The sequence below is a fragment of the Chaetodon auriga genome, chromosome 19 (genome assembly GCF_051107435.1).
Source record: "Chaetodon auriga isolate fChaAug3 chromosome 19, fChaAug3.hap1, whole genome shotgun sequence".
In the NCBI taxonomy this organism is placed as follows: domain Eukaryota; kingdom Metazoa; phylum Chordata; class Actinopteri; order Chaetodontiformes; family Chaetodontidae; genus Chaetodon; species Chaetodon auriga.
Window position 1 is genome coordinate 15,136,838 of NC_135092.1, and position 17,526 is coordinate 15,154,363.

Consider the following 17,526-nt stretch of genomic DNA (forward strand, 5'->3'; position numbering starts at 1 on the left):
TAAGAAAACAGGTTTCTATGGCCCCTATGTTCAACAGTTGAACACAGGTTAAAGAAAGAGCACCATGATGGTCAGAGGAAAACTAATGTTTACAGTTGGTTGAAGACTGAAACTGAACCCCAGTTTTTGGTGTTGGAATAAATAAATTGCATTGTCTGCCCATGCACACACCTTAACCCCTGCACCTTGACTTGTCAAAGAGTTTTGTCTCTGTACTTGTAGCACCATGAACGTTTCACACTAGTTTATGCGGTGAACCTAAGAGAATTGTATTTTCTATTATTTATGTAGATTTGGCAGTGAGTGAGGGAGAGCTATGACGCCAGAGCAAAATTGCAAGATTATGAGATTACTTTAGCTGCCTGAGTTCTGCATGTGTGCCCATCGATAATATGCATTTCAGAATTAAAACTACTGCATAAATATATAAGGAATTCTGCCCCTGCAAAACAGTATAAAATATCTACATAGCTTAATCTTTAATGCGATACTGCACAACAGATTATACGCTATTTTCATAATTGTCATGGTAAATAACAGCTGGAGGAATTTTCATCTTACCAGAGTTCTCAAAGTCTTTATAAGAGGCAGCCCAGGACTCAGACATCCCCAACAGGGTGTTCTCCATAATCTGGATGTCGGTGATGGGACAGTTGCATTGGGGATACTCGTCGGCACACTGACAGATGCATTGGTTGTCATGGCACACATACTCCCCCTCTCCATTGCACATGATGTAGCTCAGAGCTGACTGGACAAATTTCTCCTGCAGGTACTCTGGGAAGATGACCTGAAGACCTGAAACAGAGATAAATGGAAGTTTTAGTGAAGCATAATGCATTTTAAATGTAAGTACAAGTCAATATAAGAAAAAAAAAAAAACTAATTCCAATCCTTGTTCCAGTATATTTGTGCTGGAAATCACTGAAGCAATTGGTAACAACATAAATCCAGTAATCTGAAATGTGCAGCCTCCATGCTGTTTGTATCTTAAAAGTGCACTGAACAATAAACTCTTTTCTTTTTAGCAGAAGCTTTGATAAAATGGAATGAAAATATGCAGAAAGCCAAAGAGTGAGGTGAATCACTTTTTCATCATTTTCTATATATTTCAAATGTATACTGGTGTTTGGAGTAAGAACAGAATCACATATAGTAAATAAACACACGAGAGAAAAAAAAAGCTACCAGAACGGGATAAGGGGCGGTGAAATGGCTGACTGCCCTTCCAAGATTGCTTTGTGTTATACGCACTCATTTATTTTTCTGAAAAATACGTTCAACTTGAGCTGTCTGTTCTGCTGCGGGTCACTCATGATGTGACAATGTGTAACAGTGATTGCTCCCTGCTCTCCTGTGCTCTGTCGGTTTATTTAGCACAGAATTGCCTCTGTTTGCACATGTGCTTCACGGTGAACAATAAGTGTTGCCGTTTGTATTTGCTGGCAGTTTGCATTAGCAGCTTTGCAGCATTCTGCTAATTAAACACTAATGGCAATAGCTGAATTTGTAATCTAGAGGCCAATTTGGGGCTGAAGCTGAAAGCACCTCTTCACTCTCACCACTGACAAGGTATTTATAATTTTTAGACTCCGAGCCAATCCATATCTCACCCTGGGGATCTCATAGAATTGAAGCTTGGACAGCGAACATTAAAGCCTTTCTCTTCAGTCCAGGCCCGGGAAAATAAATCCCTAGCTCTACAAGCCACTGGATTGGAAAAGAACTAAATAGATTTTTTTTTTCCTTCTTGTATGAAACAGCATCTTGGTGAGGCAATATTTTCTTAATAGGTTTTACTTGAGCACAAACAGTGCTTCAGCAGCAAATATGCAGCCAGGAACCAGAACATAACATGTTATTGAATGATGAATGATTGCATTATTTTTACCGCTCACGTATTATTTTCACCTTTGGGTGAAAATAGGAATCCATTTATGCAAAATCAACATAATGTAGTTGGAATGAAAGGGAAAGTAAGCACATAATTTCATACCGAACACATGAATCATTTTCAGGGTGTTGTCATGGATTCAAATGGTATCTCTTATTATGCATATGCATGTGGCAATTAACACTCCTTATTTTCACTCTCAACATACTAGACAGAAAACTGTGGGTAATTGATACGCAAATGACAGTCTTAATATGTGCCAAGATATGACTCTGAAGCACAGGGCAGCTTCAACATCCATCATCGTGGTGACAGCTTTTGAAGAAAGCTAACACATATGCTGTGTATTCAGGCAACAAGGCTCGTTACTCATATCTAGGGCTGTGCCGAGTGCCATGTTTCACATTTGAAGCTTCAACTGAGGTTTTCCAATGACGCTTCAAAAGTCTGTCATCATGTTTTATGATGTCATCACCAAAGAAAAAGAAAAAAAAAAAAAAATCCTTCAACAAAACCCTCAATTTGAATAAAGTGATTGATTGGATTAAAGCAGATTAAGTGACTTTTTTCTTTCTAATTAAATCATCTTCCTTAATAATGAATATAACTCGTCAGTAAATGCCTCTGAATATACTTTTGTGTATGTATGCCTGTAGTGACCGCTCTATGGTCTGACTCAATGTCCCGCCCACAGCACAGTCTGATTGGTCACAGACTGTAGCTGTGGCAATGCACGAGCAGAGCTGTGTTTTTAAAGCAAGGCAGGTAGAGCTGAAGTTGCAATTAACATCACAATGTTACCATCTATCGAATGTTGATTTCGAATTTGCATGTCAACGTTGTGAGTCAAGCTGTGAAGCTTCAACCTATTTGGCACAGCCCTTTTCCTCTAGATCAGTTATTGATGCTAATAGTTTGTAATCAGTTCAAATGCAAGGCTACCACAAAGCAAAAAAAAAAACAAAAAAAAAAACACCTCTGCAGTTGTATAGCACAATAACACTTTGAACTGTGCAAACACTCTTTGTAGCAAACAAACTTTCCTTGTAATGCGTACCTTTTGTTGAGTATCAGCAGGTTCCCTTCTGCTCTAAACCTCATCAGAACCACTGCCCATCGGTAATGAAGGGAACAGAAGGAGGGAGGGATGGAGGGAATAAAGGGGATGGATGGATGGATCATGTCTGACCACAAAAGAGTTGGGTTGCACAGGGCTTTCTCTCCATCAGGCCTGTCTGTGGCCCCTGGATCCAATATTCATTTAGCTTGATGTATTCCTGGGCTTGAAACTTTAATGTGATTTGTGGGAGAATCCAGATGGCAAGTTCACGGATCAACGCCGCTCACTGACAGTGCTGGTGCCAGCGGCCGGGTGCACAATAACACCGAGTGCCTCAGCCCTCCCTCCTTCCCTCTTCTGTCTGAGCAAACCTCATACCCCAAACCCAACCGTCAACACACGGACACACATTTTCTTTTTCTGATACCAGTGTGTTGGTAGTGGTGGATTGCACCAGGAACCGGTCGGGATGCTGACATTCGGCTCGGCACTATCAGTCTTGCGATCTCAAGTTTTCCTCTCATGTCTTCTCACTGTCCCTTCTCCTTTCCATGCTTCTCTCTCTCTTTCTCCCTACCTCGTTCTCCGTGTCTGTACACATCTCTTCTGTCTTACTTCATTACACTCACTCCTACTCCCGCAACACTCATGCACATGCCCCTTGACTCGTCCCCCATCATCCTTTGGCTCTCATTCACTCCATCAATCACTCTCCTCATTCCTGTTTCTTCACCTCTTCTGCTCTCCTCTACATTGTCCCACCGAGCACGTGCTGTACTCAAGTATTGGAAATTTGATGTCTTGTCCTCCCACTCCAGTGTAGAAATGATGTCATGCAATAAAAGTAAATCCATCAACATTTGTTAGTGCAGTGGGGAATGAGCGAGACAATTGGAGCCCTCGGGCCAAAAATGAAATGAGAAACTAATCAGAGTAAAAACATTTATCTTAGTACTTTCGTCGCTTTGTTGTGTTAGTGGAGTAACATGTGAAAACATTGAGAATGATTGGGCTATAAAGCTACAATTTATCGTGGCTTTGAGGCAGATTTTGTGCTGAGGAAAACACTGGATATTGGAGTACGGAGTTACACTTACCATCATTAAAGACATGCCGATAAAATGAATAGGCGCATATTGGAATTCCCGCGCAACCATTTGATAACCTCCTACTTCATGCTCTGTCAGTGCACATAATTCCCTGCAACCCCAACGCCTGGCTTGCTCTAAATAAATAGCACCTCAAAATGGCAGTTAATCTCATTGCATACATCAGAGGCTGATATATTTCCTTCACGTACGTTGCAGGATATAGCCCCACAAACATTCCATGAATGCTAAAAATGGAGAGTCTGTGACTCTGCAACTGTGACTTTGCGTTTTCGTTATATCTCTTTCCAGAGTGCTCTATTTTTACATGGTGATAGATGGGGAGTGTAGGCCGCAACTGAGGCTTGTAACTGCCTTGGCAAGCAGTTGCCTGCTTATTGCAATGCCACGCTCCGCCTCATAAGTTACAGTTTCATTAAAGATTAATTGACCATTGTGTGGCTGCAATTTCGCAAAATAATCATTACTTAATCCACTGGTGCAATAAAGTGCATTACTTCAATAGGGGCATTAAATTACCATTGGAGGTTATCGTTGCAGCCATGATACAAAACCAAAGACCTCTGAACTGGAAGATTGCCTGTTTCTCTTCAGTCCAGGCCTGCCCAGTCCGCCTTGCTGATCTTCAGATACTTAAAAAAGAGGGGGCATATAGCTTCAAGATTTGCTGCGTTGGCCCATTTCACACGAGAGTGCCTCTTCCACAACTAAGAGGTAAAGGTGCAGCTAAAGTAGCTATTTATCCACTTTTCATTTTTTTACATAAAGAGCTTTAGGTCTTTGACAGTGTGTGTGTTGGGCCTGACAGAGGATAACACGTTCCACTGGAGCTACTCTCAGCTCTCAGAATATGTTAGCATTTTTTAAAGTTCTGAATGAGGTGTACTTAGCATTCAAATGGATAATGTGTGGCGGTGTCTGTGCTGAGTAGATTATCGTAGATTATCATGAGTGTTCTCAGCGCACTTGAAGGCAGCAGCCTGTGTTTTCAAACAGCACCGTCGACTTGAAATTTTCCTTTTTGTGTGAGGCAATACTTGTTTTGGGACAATTTAATCAGCATTTCCATCTCAAACATCCTTTCATGTCCAGTGTTTTGCACAAAGATGTATTTTTCTTCCTTGAATGCTCTGTTGAGGTGTTTTGGATTTTTATGGTACATTGATGCTGAGGCACACGTATATTTGAAACAGCAAACAACAGAGATGTGGCAAATCCCATTTCCTAGAACATATTAACACACAAGTGCCCGCATATGCATATGTGATACACACCACTCTATCTGTGTGGAACAGAGAGACTTGTGGAACACAATGTGTTTCACACAATGTCTAGAGTGTTTGCTTTGAAGAAACCCACTTATTCATATTGTTAACACAAAACGCACGGAAGGATGCAGGTGCAGTAATCACTGTGAAAGCATAAATTACATATAAAAATGGTCTTGGCATTCAGGGCTTGCTGCTCCTGCCTCCTGAAAAAGGGAATTGCTGAAATTGCATGTTGAAGCAATTGCTGGATGGAGGAGGGCAGGCAGTATGGAGAGGTAGATGAGCTCTCCATGGTTTTGAGTTATTGCCAGTTGTGCTGCACACTGGACACACAAGTTGAATCGGAGTAAAAGTAGGTAACTGATTGCTTCTCTTCTTCTTTTCCTGCGTGCAAGATCACAGTAGCAAGAATGCTATTTTTATATATTATACAGGAAAATGAATAATGCCCTCTAAGTCTGCGCAAATTGAATGGAGTCATTTTGTTTTCAATTAGCAGGATACTCTCAAACGCAGTGAATATTATCTGCATTTCAAAATATGCGATGCGGTTGCTGTTGGCTGCTTATGCACTTCAGTTGCACTGTTCAAGCTGTTCCGTCATGAGCTGCCATGTGTCCCTGCACAGCAGCAGCAGTAGGGCCTCGGCTGGTGAGATATCTTACTAGTGTCACACATTCATGTGCACGCACACACACTCGTGTATGAGCACATGTACACACCCTTTGCAGGCTCTTGCAGAAATCACATGTTTTACAAGAACCCTGGAGAGGGGGAGGAGAGACATATGACAAGCTCTGACATTTCTATTCCAGCTATAAAAGATACAACTGCCCTCAAAGTGTCAGGATGTGCTGTATACACGTCTAAGATCAAAAGCCCAGATTTATCAAAGAAATTACATCAAACATCCCTAAATACAGAAATAATGCTAATCTATTTGTATTGGGAGGCTTTACTCTTTGCTCAGAATGAACAATCTACTGATTCATTAACAACCTGTTTCATAGTAACAGAAAACTGAGAGCCAGGCTGCTTATTTTGCTACTTACATATTCGACCTTTTAAGTGGCATGCGTGGTAATATGTTATTCATATGTCCATGTGTGTATCATCTCATTGGCTCATTAACACATTCTGATTTTAACTCCTTCTTTAAATCTAAATATATTATAATGCACATGTATAACAGCTGGAGACTCTACTATCTCTACTATATGTATATTTGATTTTATTTTGTATTCTTTTTCTTGTCTATTTGTTCTTTTTCTACATCTCCTCCTTTATTCTTGCTTTTATTGCCGTCTGTAACAACGTCATTTCCCCGGTGTGGAATCAATGAACTTATATCTTATCTTATCTTAACTCATCTTATCTTATCTTTCTATGCATGCACACATTATAACCTGCAATCTAAGGAACATGTTATACAAAGGGTTTGTAAAAACTGGCATGTTTTGCGCCAAAGATGTTCCTTCAGCCCTAAATACAAAAGAAGAATAAAGTAAAGAAAACCCCAATCAATGGATGAAATTCTGACTCTAACAGAAAGAGAAAAAAGACTGAGTGGAAAACCATGGCACTTGCTGAAATGGCAGCCTGCAGCTGGCAAGGGCAAGTGGGGGGGGTGGGGTGGAGTGGGGGGGGGGGGCGGAGATTTATGGTCATGCTGGCCCAAATGGAAACTCACTCTTGATTGACCACTTCCAATTGAAAGCTGACCTCCAGGTCAACATGGAAAGATTTCATCAGGTACTGGGGTTTCAGCATGTTAGAGAGAAGTGAAAAAATGTGTGCAGCCATCCATCTCGATGGAAATGATGCAGCGTTATCAGTTCTCTCGGCAAAAGGACGCATAAAGGAAATGGTTGCCTCGCTCCAACGCATGGGCGGCACGTCCGGGAGGTCGGTCATTACCTCTGACCGCTCCTGCGACAACCCAGACATACAGCCGCTCAGGTATCCTCATGATTTCTAGAATAATCTTTTAAACCGTGCAATTAGTATCGTGAAATAAATACACATGTTTTGCTTTTGTTCTGTGTCCAGGTTTGAGAAAGAAAAAGAAAGACCAGACTGTTTGATCCATTGAGAAAGACGCAGAGCAAGAGAGAGCACAACTGGGTCGGAAAGAATAAGATGATGAGAATGCGTCTCTGTGTTTGCTGTTGTGCTCATCCAACATTTGCTCTCCATGTTTTGCACCAAAGATTTTCCTTCAGTAAATTATTCTCTGGTAACCAAGGACATTGTGTTTACTGATATACTTTAGTGTCCAAATCAATTTTTCAACAAGTCTGTCATCAGAAACAACTTAATTGATTTGTATGTCTGTTTGTCTTCCCCACAGTGTTTGCAGCGTTTTCACTCGAAAAGAGGGACAGGCATCGAGCGACAGAGCAATGAGTATCTAATTCATCACTCTCCGCACGACTTGCCTACAGGGCCAGTTTAATTTATTTTCACTTCACCACTTTGAAAACTGTTGGCTCAGGCTATTCTAACATATTCATAAATCTTCCAAGATAGGCTCATGGCTCTTCCAAGATAGGCTGTTGAGGAAACTGGAGGAAAGAGGAAAGAGAGGAAGCATGCGGTGGGGATTGAAAGAGGCAAATTAGTTTGCTTTTGTTTTGGTGCTAATTTATGACAACCATATTGGAGGTGATTGGGTCCTTGCAAGGTAATGGCTTGTGGAGGTTCCCGGGCCTATCTTTCTTTAGCCCAGTTAACCAATTTGCTATTTTCAACCCCCAGTACGTGTTTTCTCTATTTGTGCTGATATCAAATTATACCGCCAATGTTCCAATCTTCTACCTAATAAACAGTACTGAAAGTCCCTGCTGTTTTGCTACTTAAAAAATCCCACCAATGCAAATACAGAAATCAATGATGAATACATGCATGGCAAGAAATTAGGATATTAAAAGAAAATAAAAATGGGACTATTTTCTCACAGCCACCTGAAATAAGAGTAATTTAAATAAGCAATGAAAATCCAGACCATTTAACTACCACACACTAATTCCCTCTTTGGCTTAATTCTCACCCCTCAATAAACTATTTTTACTTCCATGTCCCAGTGGAGGAAGAAAGTGAGAATCCAGCCAAAACCAATATCATTGGGTTTCTAAGCTTTAGCCTGGAGAGAGGACAAACAAACAGATAACAAATTAACATGGGAGAACAAAAGTGTATTTAAATCCCAATTGCAGTAAAGCTAAGTAGCATGGATCTTTCCTTTGGACTGAACTTGAGAGAATAAACAAACCGTCTACGTCCTAATGAATGAGATATTAAAAATTCAAGAGTGGCTTCACATTTATGGCTTTTGCTACACAGGATGTGTCTTTGGCCCAGCTGATAATTTGTAATCCGCAATAGGTCGATTATATCATGTTCAGACACATCGACTTGTGCAAGGTTACACTGTAAGTCACATCCAGTGGCAGACTGGGTCAGGATCAATGAGTTCATCTTGCATGTCCACAAACAGTCTCTTCTAATAACATATCCTGATGCCCTCCTGTCTTGTATTTAGCTGCCAATAAAGCTGTGCATATAGTAAGCACTCAGGCGCTAACCATGCCAAAAAACTGAAAACCCCCACAGTCATATTAAGTTTAAGCAACGCAAAGTTTCATGTGTGATAGATCAAAGCTTTGCTAAGTCATGCATGAAATCTAATGTGAAAAAATCGTTCCAGTGCCATCTCAAATTCTGATGATTTTTTCGGGGGGGAAAAAAAGGAAAAATAATGGGAGAAAGCAGAAAGTGTTGGTTAATTTGCCAAACATTTTATAAAGCAAAACTGTGGGAGAGAAGAGGAGAAGAGTTAAGGCTTTGATAGGTAGCTCCCTTGATGTCAGAGTCCACTACAGCATTCTAATCTAAATCTAAGTGAAAGCAGAGGGAATATCCAGGGAGTGTCATATCCGCATTGTGTTATCTGGGGCTCGCAGCCCCACCAGCTCACAAAGAGCAGACCACAGGGGTGAGAAGGAGAGAGAGAGAGAGAAATATTCCCTTTTGAAAATTCTGTTATTTTGGAAAGAAGTGTCTCCAGGAGAAATTTGACCACAACTAAACTCACTAGCTTGCTTCTTTCTTGCCGATTAATTTAAACCAGTGTGCTGTCTCAGACCGTCCCAAAGTTAATTCCACCAAAGCGAATCGCTGAAAAAGCAGCAAAACTGTTTGGTTACAGGTTTGTAATCATTTTCTTGTGTATATTTTTGAGTTAAGTTTTGCAGTTACGCGTATGCCTCAAGGTAGATAAAGTGCTGAGGTTTGGAGTGAAAAAATAAAAGTAGGGGGGGAAAAAGGCATGATTAAAAGTTTAATTAGAAGAATGAAATGGAGTGGGTTTTCTATTACTGCATCCTCGTTGTAACTCACATGGTGCTGCATACTAATATGATCCCCTTATTTAATTCATAAGCAATTAAAATAGCTAGTGTAGATTAAGGTTTTTATGAGTTTATTCATTTCCAAAAGATGAGGAGGGTGCAGTAGCATTATACATAAAGGACTTTTGTCCAACCTTTAACAGTTGTTATAAGATAATCAGAAAGTGCATGTTTAGACTGTCCAAAATATGGATCACCTGTCTGTCTGCAGAGTGCAGACTGTGTGAAATCATACTTTAGACACGGCAAATGACAAGCAACCAAATGAAAAACATTAAAAAAAAAAAAAACATGTCTGGCTTGATGAAAAGTAGAGTTAAAATCAGAGGGAAAAAAACCCAGTGGAAGAAAATGGCAGAGATAAAAAAAAAAAAAAAAGAGGAAAATAGGCAGAAACGATAAATGGGCTGAGTAAGGGAAAGATTAAAGCAACGTGGTGAAAAGGTTTCCAAAAGAACCGTTTTAGAATCACCCAAACTGAGATTAAAAAAATTAGTGAAAAAGCTGACAAAAATGTTCCTGGCATTGCTTATCTTTGCTCACCAGAAATGGCTCCTGTACGATGGAAGATCACACACACACACACACACACACACACACACACACACACACACACACACACACACACACCATTCTGACACATCAACTCAATCAAGACAGAAAAAGACGAGCAACAAGGTACAGTATGTGATTCTGTCATTACAATTTCTAAAAGCTGTCGAATTCATTCTTCATTGCCTCACTGTGAGGGACTTAGGTTGAATCCCATTTCTCTTTTCTACCCCTACCCCTTAGCCCTACCCCTTGTCCCTTGCCCCTTGAAACGGAGTGCCAAGGGGTAGGGCCGAAAGTCAACCCCTCCGAATTGGGACACCCCTTCGACAATCGCGTACGTCATCAGTAGTCGCCGCTGCCTCTTACGTAGGCAGATGCGACAAGTGTTTGCCGGAGATCTCGGGGAATCATGCCGTCTACCGCTGTGGTAATCTCTGTTGCGTGGGCTATTGGGATCTTTTTACGGTTGTCTGCTGCTAGTCGTAGGCCTGCTACCGTCACATTCGATTTGTGTATGACATTCCTGCATGTTGTATCCCATAACGCTATCAATGTAACTGAATACCAGCAGCGAGGTTGCCGAAGTTATTATTGATAACGTTATCACTGTAGATTATCATCAGGGCTACCCACAGAGCACCGCTAGTGGCATTGAGCCTGGCAACGGTAACCACGTAACTGAAGCCTCGACTACTATCGATTTTTTTCAGGGGATTTTTTACGAGGAAAATGACCACTACACATTGAAACAACGTTAAAATAGACAATAAAGTGATTTTCGTAAATTTTAAAACTTTATTCATGGAGAAAATACTTACATTTGTGGCCTTCTGTCAGCCATAATGCCGGTCTTGCAAGGCATTCTGGGAAAACTGTCGTACCCCTCCGTTTGGAGTGTGCCTCGGAAAAATCTCCATTTGGAGGGGTACATAGCCCTACCACTTCCCCCTACCCCTCCGTCATAATGGGAATTGGGACACCCCTACCCCTCCACGTGAACGCGCAAAACGGAGGGGTAGGGCCAAGGGGGAGGGCCAAGGGGTGAAATGGGATTCAGCCTTAGACATCTGTCTCAAAAAGCCCTTCTCATCCACCCAGAATGTATTTAGCTGGGCCTAAACGAAGTCAGTCAATCAGTCAGTCGGAGTGCACTTGATACTTGGTTATTCTCAGCCAGGGTTAGGCAGCGCATTGTGTTCCAACCACATTGGCGAAGGTTCCAGTTAGCCACAGGCCTTCTTCAGTTTGAGAGCACACTGAAGAAGGCCTTGAGCCGAAAGTTGAAACATTTGTGCTGCATTATTTTCCCGAAGATGACGAATGAGGGAAACATTTTTTGAGCTCTCTGGACCTTCCTTTGTGCTTTATGTCACGAACGGTTTTGTTAAACACGGCAGATCAAAGAGGACGGAGATGCGCTTTGAGAACCAAGATGCAACCTTGTTATTTCAAATTCAGCGAATCAACATTTGTCTTTCTCAGGATTGAAACTGCAAACCATCTGGATGACATGTTTTCCCTGTCCTGGGAAAACCATGTATCTCCAAGATGTAATTTTTTCTGACAGGATATATTTCAGCTAGCACAGCTGAGTTTTAATTTTTGTTTTATGCTAAGCAAGTAGGGGTCATTTCCTCAAATCATAAAGGAATCTTACCTGATTCTTAAGACATATGGACATTGGAAGCCTGAATGATCTTTCTATGTGCTCTAGTCGTGCTGATTGCCTCGTGAGCTCATTGATTTGAAGCACAGGCTCGCCGTGTTGAACATTCACAAGCCACCTGTCTCACACACAGAGGATGTGTAGAGGAGTTAAAAATAAAACGATTGCAGGAGAGTTACAAGTGTGCAGCTCTCTCCTCCATGCTTTGATGTCTACATGTGAGCCATTACCTCACGTGAATAAGCGTTTATTTCCCTTCAGTTCTTTATTGAAGAAACATTGAAAATTGTGAGGTGGTTAAGCACTGTCGACTCAAGTTCAGTGTGCTCATTTGAACCTCATCCTTTGTCCTGAAAGTCAGTCCTGCACATTTTGACTCAGCTCATACCCATGTGGACAGAGTAAACAGACAGAAACCACCAGACAGAAAAACCCAGTTCCTGTGTGTTCAGTCTGTCTTTGGAGGTGCACTGGGGTTATAACTGTTTAGGCTTAGCAAGATATGTCTAAAATTATTGTGTTCAGAGATTACTGTAAAATCAAACTTCTTCTTCAACTAAAATGTTGCACAGTGTGCATATTTTGCACATTAGGGAATGCTGGCAGTGATCCGTGATCTTTCTTATTAGCCAGATGTGAGTCCTCCCAACAGCTTAAATGCCAAAAGTTTGCATTTTAGCTAATTGCCTGGTAAAAGGTCAATAGGCATTTGAAAATTAGACACACGGTGGGTGTTCAATAGATGTGCTGAGAGCTGCTAGTGCTTATAAGAGCAGTCATGGGCCCAGCCAGTGTCTTCCTCCTCAAGGGATAGTTTGTGAAGTCCATTTATGGCGTGTTGTCAAAGAACAGGACAATGCTGTCAGAGCTGTTATTTTTTGGGCACTGACTATAAAGACCAGCCAAGGGATACAGTAAATCTGTGTTTTGTATGAATAAAAGAAGATCAAGCTGCTCTGGGAGGCACTACGAGGTTCACAAGTTGTTCCAAAAGGCTCAACCATTAAGTTGCAATTTTCCTCATATCCAATTATTCTAAGTGCACCCAGACAAAAGGGGAAAAAATTAAACATGCTGCTGAGATGGTGCTTTATACCTTCTTTTCTGTGGAGTGAATGTATTTTTCTTATCACTCAGAATTACCATAGCAATAACTCCAAATACTCCAGCACAGAGAAGACGGTAGCAACCACCTATCAATGCACTAAAATGGCCAGAGACACTGTACCAAACATGTTGTGCCATCCGAGTGGACAAAAAACACCCTAGCTGGAAATGTCCACCATATGAAACACCACAGCAGCTAGCAACAACCTCGCAACACCTTAACAATCCACCTGAACAACAAGAAAGTATCTGTCAACACCCTGGCAGCCGCTTAGCTTCACCCATGTAGCAAAGCCCTATCAAACAGTCGGCCATGCTTGGACACAGCGTACAGACTGATCAGATAAGATAAGATAAGATCAGATAAGACTTTATTGATCCCACACCAGGGAAATTAAGTGGTTTACAGCCAGCAAGTATTACAAAAACCCAAAAAAAGGTGGCATAGAAGGGTTGAGATAAAAAGTATGCAGGATATAGAATAGAAAATCAACTATGAATATGTACATCCTGTACAGATTATAAAAATACTAAATGCCAGTAAAATACTATTGCCAATATTTTTTTTATGAGAACACTACCAATGTCATGTTGTATAACTTAAGGACCATCTCTGTACTTCTCTGTCATCATCTTGTTTGTTGACACACAGGAAAAATAGCCCATAGCATCCTGTATCTTAACCTCAGTCCATATCTTTCCAAAACAGAGAACTCTAGCGATCTACAACAATATGTAAAGGCTTTATGTTGCACTTTCCAGTAGAGTCAACCCCCCCAATTATTTTGAAGGTGACTGACTTCGACAAAATCCTGCCAACATGGGACTCGATGCAGTCCAGAGGCTGTGACCCACATGAATGAAAAGGTTTAACCTATGCCAGTTTCATATGTGCAGGGGGAAGAAATACAAATGCACAAGACTGGCTTGATCTGAGAGGAATACATATGGTTCACCAGGGGATAAAATAAGACTCGTTGTTACATTTAACCTCATATTCACGACCGAAGGTAAACTGTAGAGTGAATTCAATGATTGGATTTCATTAGAAATGTATTTGAGCAGAGTAGACCTTAAAGCTCTCCATCGACTACATGCCTCTACATGCGGCGTGTGAAGTGCTATCACTTTGAAGGGCACTACGCTTGATGAAGAAGTTACACCATCAGCTGTCTTTCTAATTAAAGGCAGACGATAATTGCTCTTAAAAGAACGCATTTTCAGGAGAACACTCAACACCTCCTATCACACAAAATACACGCACGCATGCACACACACACACACACACACACACACACACACAAACACACACACACCAATAACTTGGTCTACTACAAAACTCTAAGCCAGAAATCACCCAGAAAAGCTTTTCCATTCTTTTGGGGTTATTATCGAGCCAAAAGAAAGAATCTTTGGCAGGCCTGTCATCTATCAATCGGGTAAAAAAACAGTCTTCAAAGCAGAAGGCTAATACATTTGGTGCATGACAATAAAGCTTTTCCCAAAACCTATAGAGTCCTTTGAGTAAGTGGCAGTGGAGGACTTAAAAGTGTTTCTTTGACAAACCACTTAGTTCTCTGATTTTAGAGGACGAGTACTGATCCCTTTCTGAAAGGGAAAGGGGGGGAGATTGTGGGTTGGATTGAAAATAAGCCTCTCTGATTCTCAAACTGGTTTTAATAACCTGCGTAAACTTGAATAAATCAAAGAACCAATCACTCTATTCAAACACTTGACCACAGTTACACAGTGTTTCATCATTCTTACTCCCCAGGGTGGCTGTCACCGCGAGCAATTTCTTCTCTTCGGCTAATTATTAGATGTGTCAATGTTTAAGACAGAACTATTTTCACTTAAAGGAATGGAGCCACTAATGAGTAAAAGTTGGTGTTTGCATCCACTGATGTATGATCTGTGAATGCTTTGCGATTAGATTCCTTTTCTAACACTGAGGAAGCCTGATGAAAGTCATTTATATGTTGAATACGTTCTTGATGGACTAAAAATAAATCAGAGTTTGACACTAATACTGATAGTTAAGTGAGACGGTTAAGTAGAACAATACCTTTATGTGCCGTACCATGGACAATGTGAGTTTCTGCTCTTACGTCTGAATAATTTGCACAGTTCATGCAACTGTTATGAATTCAGGCCTGTCTTTGAACAAAGCTTAAAGAGACTTAACATGTTAGAACATCTATAACCACAGAGAGTCATATTGCAATCCTCAGAGGGGATCGGGAGAGCAAATCTATCCGAGTCCCAATTAAAAAACGCACCCACATTCTATTTTTGACAAGGCACAAACTGTTTCCCCTCTCCACCTAAGAGCATTTCATGTACAACTATAGATGTCTGCTTTTAAAGGCCAAAATGGAGTTTGACCCTGCTGCCCTGTCATGTCAAACATCACGAGGCAGCAGATGGAAAATATTGATATGCTGGGTTTGTTTACCTTGCAGATGAAGCTTGCTCTCAGGGCTCTGCAGAAGAATTGAGCTAACTGAGTCCAGATTGTCATAGCTACTGCATCCCAGTGGCCCCGTCCGTGTCTCTGTCACCTGCAATAGAATTAAAACTAAAATGAAAGACATATTTGAGAAGCAGGCAATTGCGGCGTGTGTGTGCGTGTGTTTGAGTGTGTGTTGGTGCAAACATTTGCATGCACATAAATCATACACTGTCAATACTCTGTTCTGATGCATTCCTCTTGCAGCGCTCATCACAAAGTTAGGGATCACAAGACTTACCAGCAATTAACAGCTGGCAGTACGACGTCAACACCTGTTCATGACTGCTGTCAGTGGATAATGTAACAGTCATTAGTGAAGTTTCTTTTTTGATTGACTTAGTCCACACTAGTATATTTAACACCCTGTGGCCCACGGACAAAGGGTGATTGTGTAGTGACAGCATGTATTGAGACAGGTTCTCACACAAGAAACATGTTTTATAACCTTAGCATTTTTTTCCCCACCAACCATAATCTGAGGACTAATTGACTCAATGTTCAAAAGAAGGATTAATTGCATTTTAAACAACACCTCTGCACAATGCATCATTAGTGTAGCAGTCGCTGACATGTCCAACTCGGTAGGATGCGATTTCTTTTCGAGTCACTTTAAAAACACTTTTTCGAGGGAGAAGCATTAATGGCCATTTCACTTGACCTTGTTCCATTCCAAACAATAGCTCTGAGACTATAGCAGCCGTTCTTGTAGCCCACCCTGAATCACCGTCAAAAGAAATAATGACGCTATTCAGATGAAGAGGTGAAGAGGCTGCTTTAAAATATACAGCCTCCACATGAGAGACCTTGAGGAGGCTGCTCTTGAAAAGAAAGGAGGGAGTGAAAACTCTTCTCCTTCCAGTTGCCTTTGCCCATTAAGTCCTTCCAGTAGTCCCTAATAGTATTTTTACAAGTTTCCAAAGAGCCAAATGAGATAGAAATCAGGGAAGAAGATTGAGGGAGAGAGTGGGTGAATCTCACCAAAAACCTTTTGTCTCTTTCAGGTCTTTGTTGAGCACAAACGGAAAAAAAAAAAAAAAAAAAAAAAAAAAAGTCTATGCCTAGAAGCAGATCTATAATACATAATACATGGCAGACAATTAAGACAGTAATCGAATACTAAATCTATTTGACAGTTGTTTTATTTTAAGTTCAGAAATGAACACACAATATTGACATTGTATCACCTTTTTAGCTAGTGAGGTGAATTTGTTAGCAAGCGGCTGTTTCGTATCTAAACAGCAGATACAGAGCAATGTTAGCATCATGTTTCTAGGCACCTGGTGAATGTAATACAATGAAATATCTGGCTATGTTCCTTGTTCACCTGCTAGTCCAATACATTCTCACTCCCAACTTGTCATATACAGGCACTTGGTCAGGACCCCTTGATGTCACTTTCAAAATAAAGAGGTTAACGTTGTGAAATAGCTTTTATTTTAGGATTAGGTACCAAAACTATTGGTTGGATTCAGGAAACGATCATGGTTTACTTCAAAATAAGCGTAGTTACCTCACTTAAAAAAGAAACTTTTACTTTTGGTTTACTTGGAAACAGTTGGAGGGCATTCCAAGCTGATCCACAGGATTAGGCCTGGTACCAATTAGGACACACCTGATGAGTTTCGATTATGTTGGTTATTGTAACCCATTGTGCTCTCTGTACATATACACGTGAACTGTTATAAGCCCCCCTTTACACTATGTTAAAACACCAAAAACGAGTTGCGACTTGCACTTGAAACCAATCACTGAAATGTGCTTCAAAGTGGAGTCTTGAGGAAGGGCTTCACATCTTTAGTCATGCTGAACCTGGCAGAAAATCATCACATTATCTGGTAAATAAAAATGACCAAATTGTTTGAAAGATATCCCCCACCTATGGCCTCAGCAACTTGTGCATTCTAAACTAGTGTGTGTGTCTGTGATTGACAGTGTGATACCAT

At 40.9% G+C, this 17,526-nt stretch overlaps 1 protein-coding gene across 1 annotated transcript in view; it reads right to left on the minus strand.

Moving 5' to 3' along the window:
• The window catches only part of brinp1 (bone morphogenetic protein/retinoic acid inducible neural-specific 1), a 112,492-nt gene that overhangs the window by 14,406 nt on the left and 80,560 nt on the right, over positions 1–17,526 (minus strand). The window contains exons 5-6 of the mRNA XM_076758512.1: positions 15,527–15,632; positions 562–798 (exon numbers count right to left, since the gene is read on the minus strand). Of these exons, the coding sequence (XP_076614627.1) occupies positions 562–798; positions 15,527–15,632 (343 nt within the window). The remainder of the gene's footprint in view (positions 1–561; positions 799–15,526; positions 15,633–17,526) is intronic.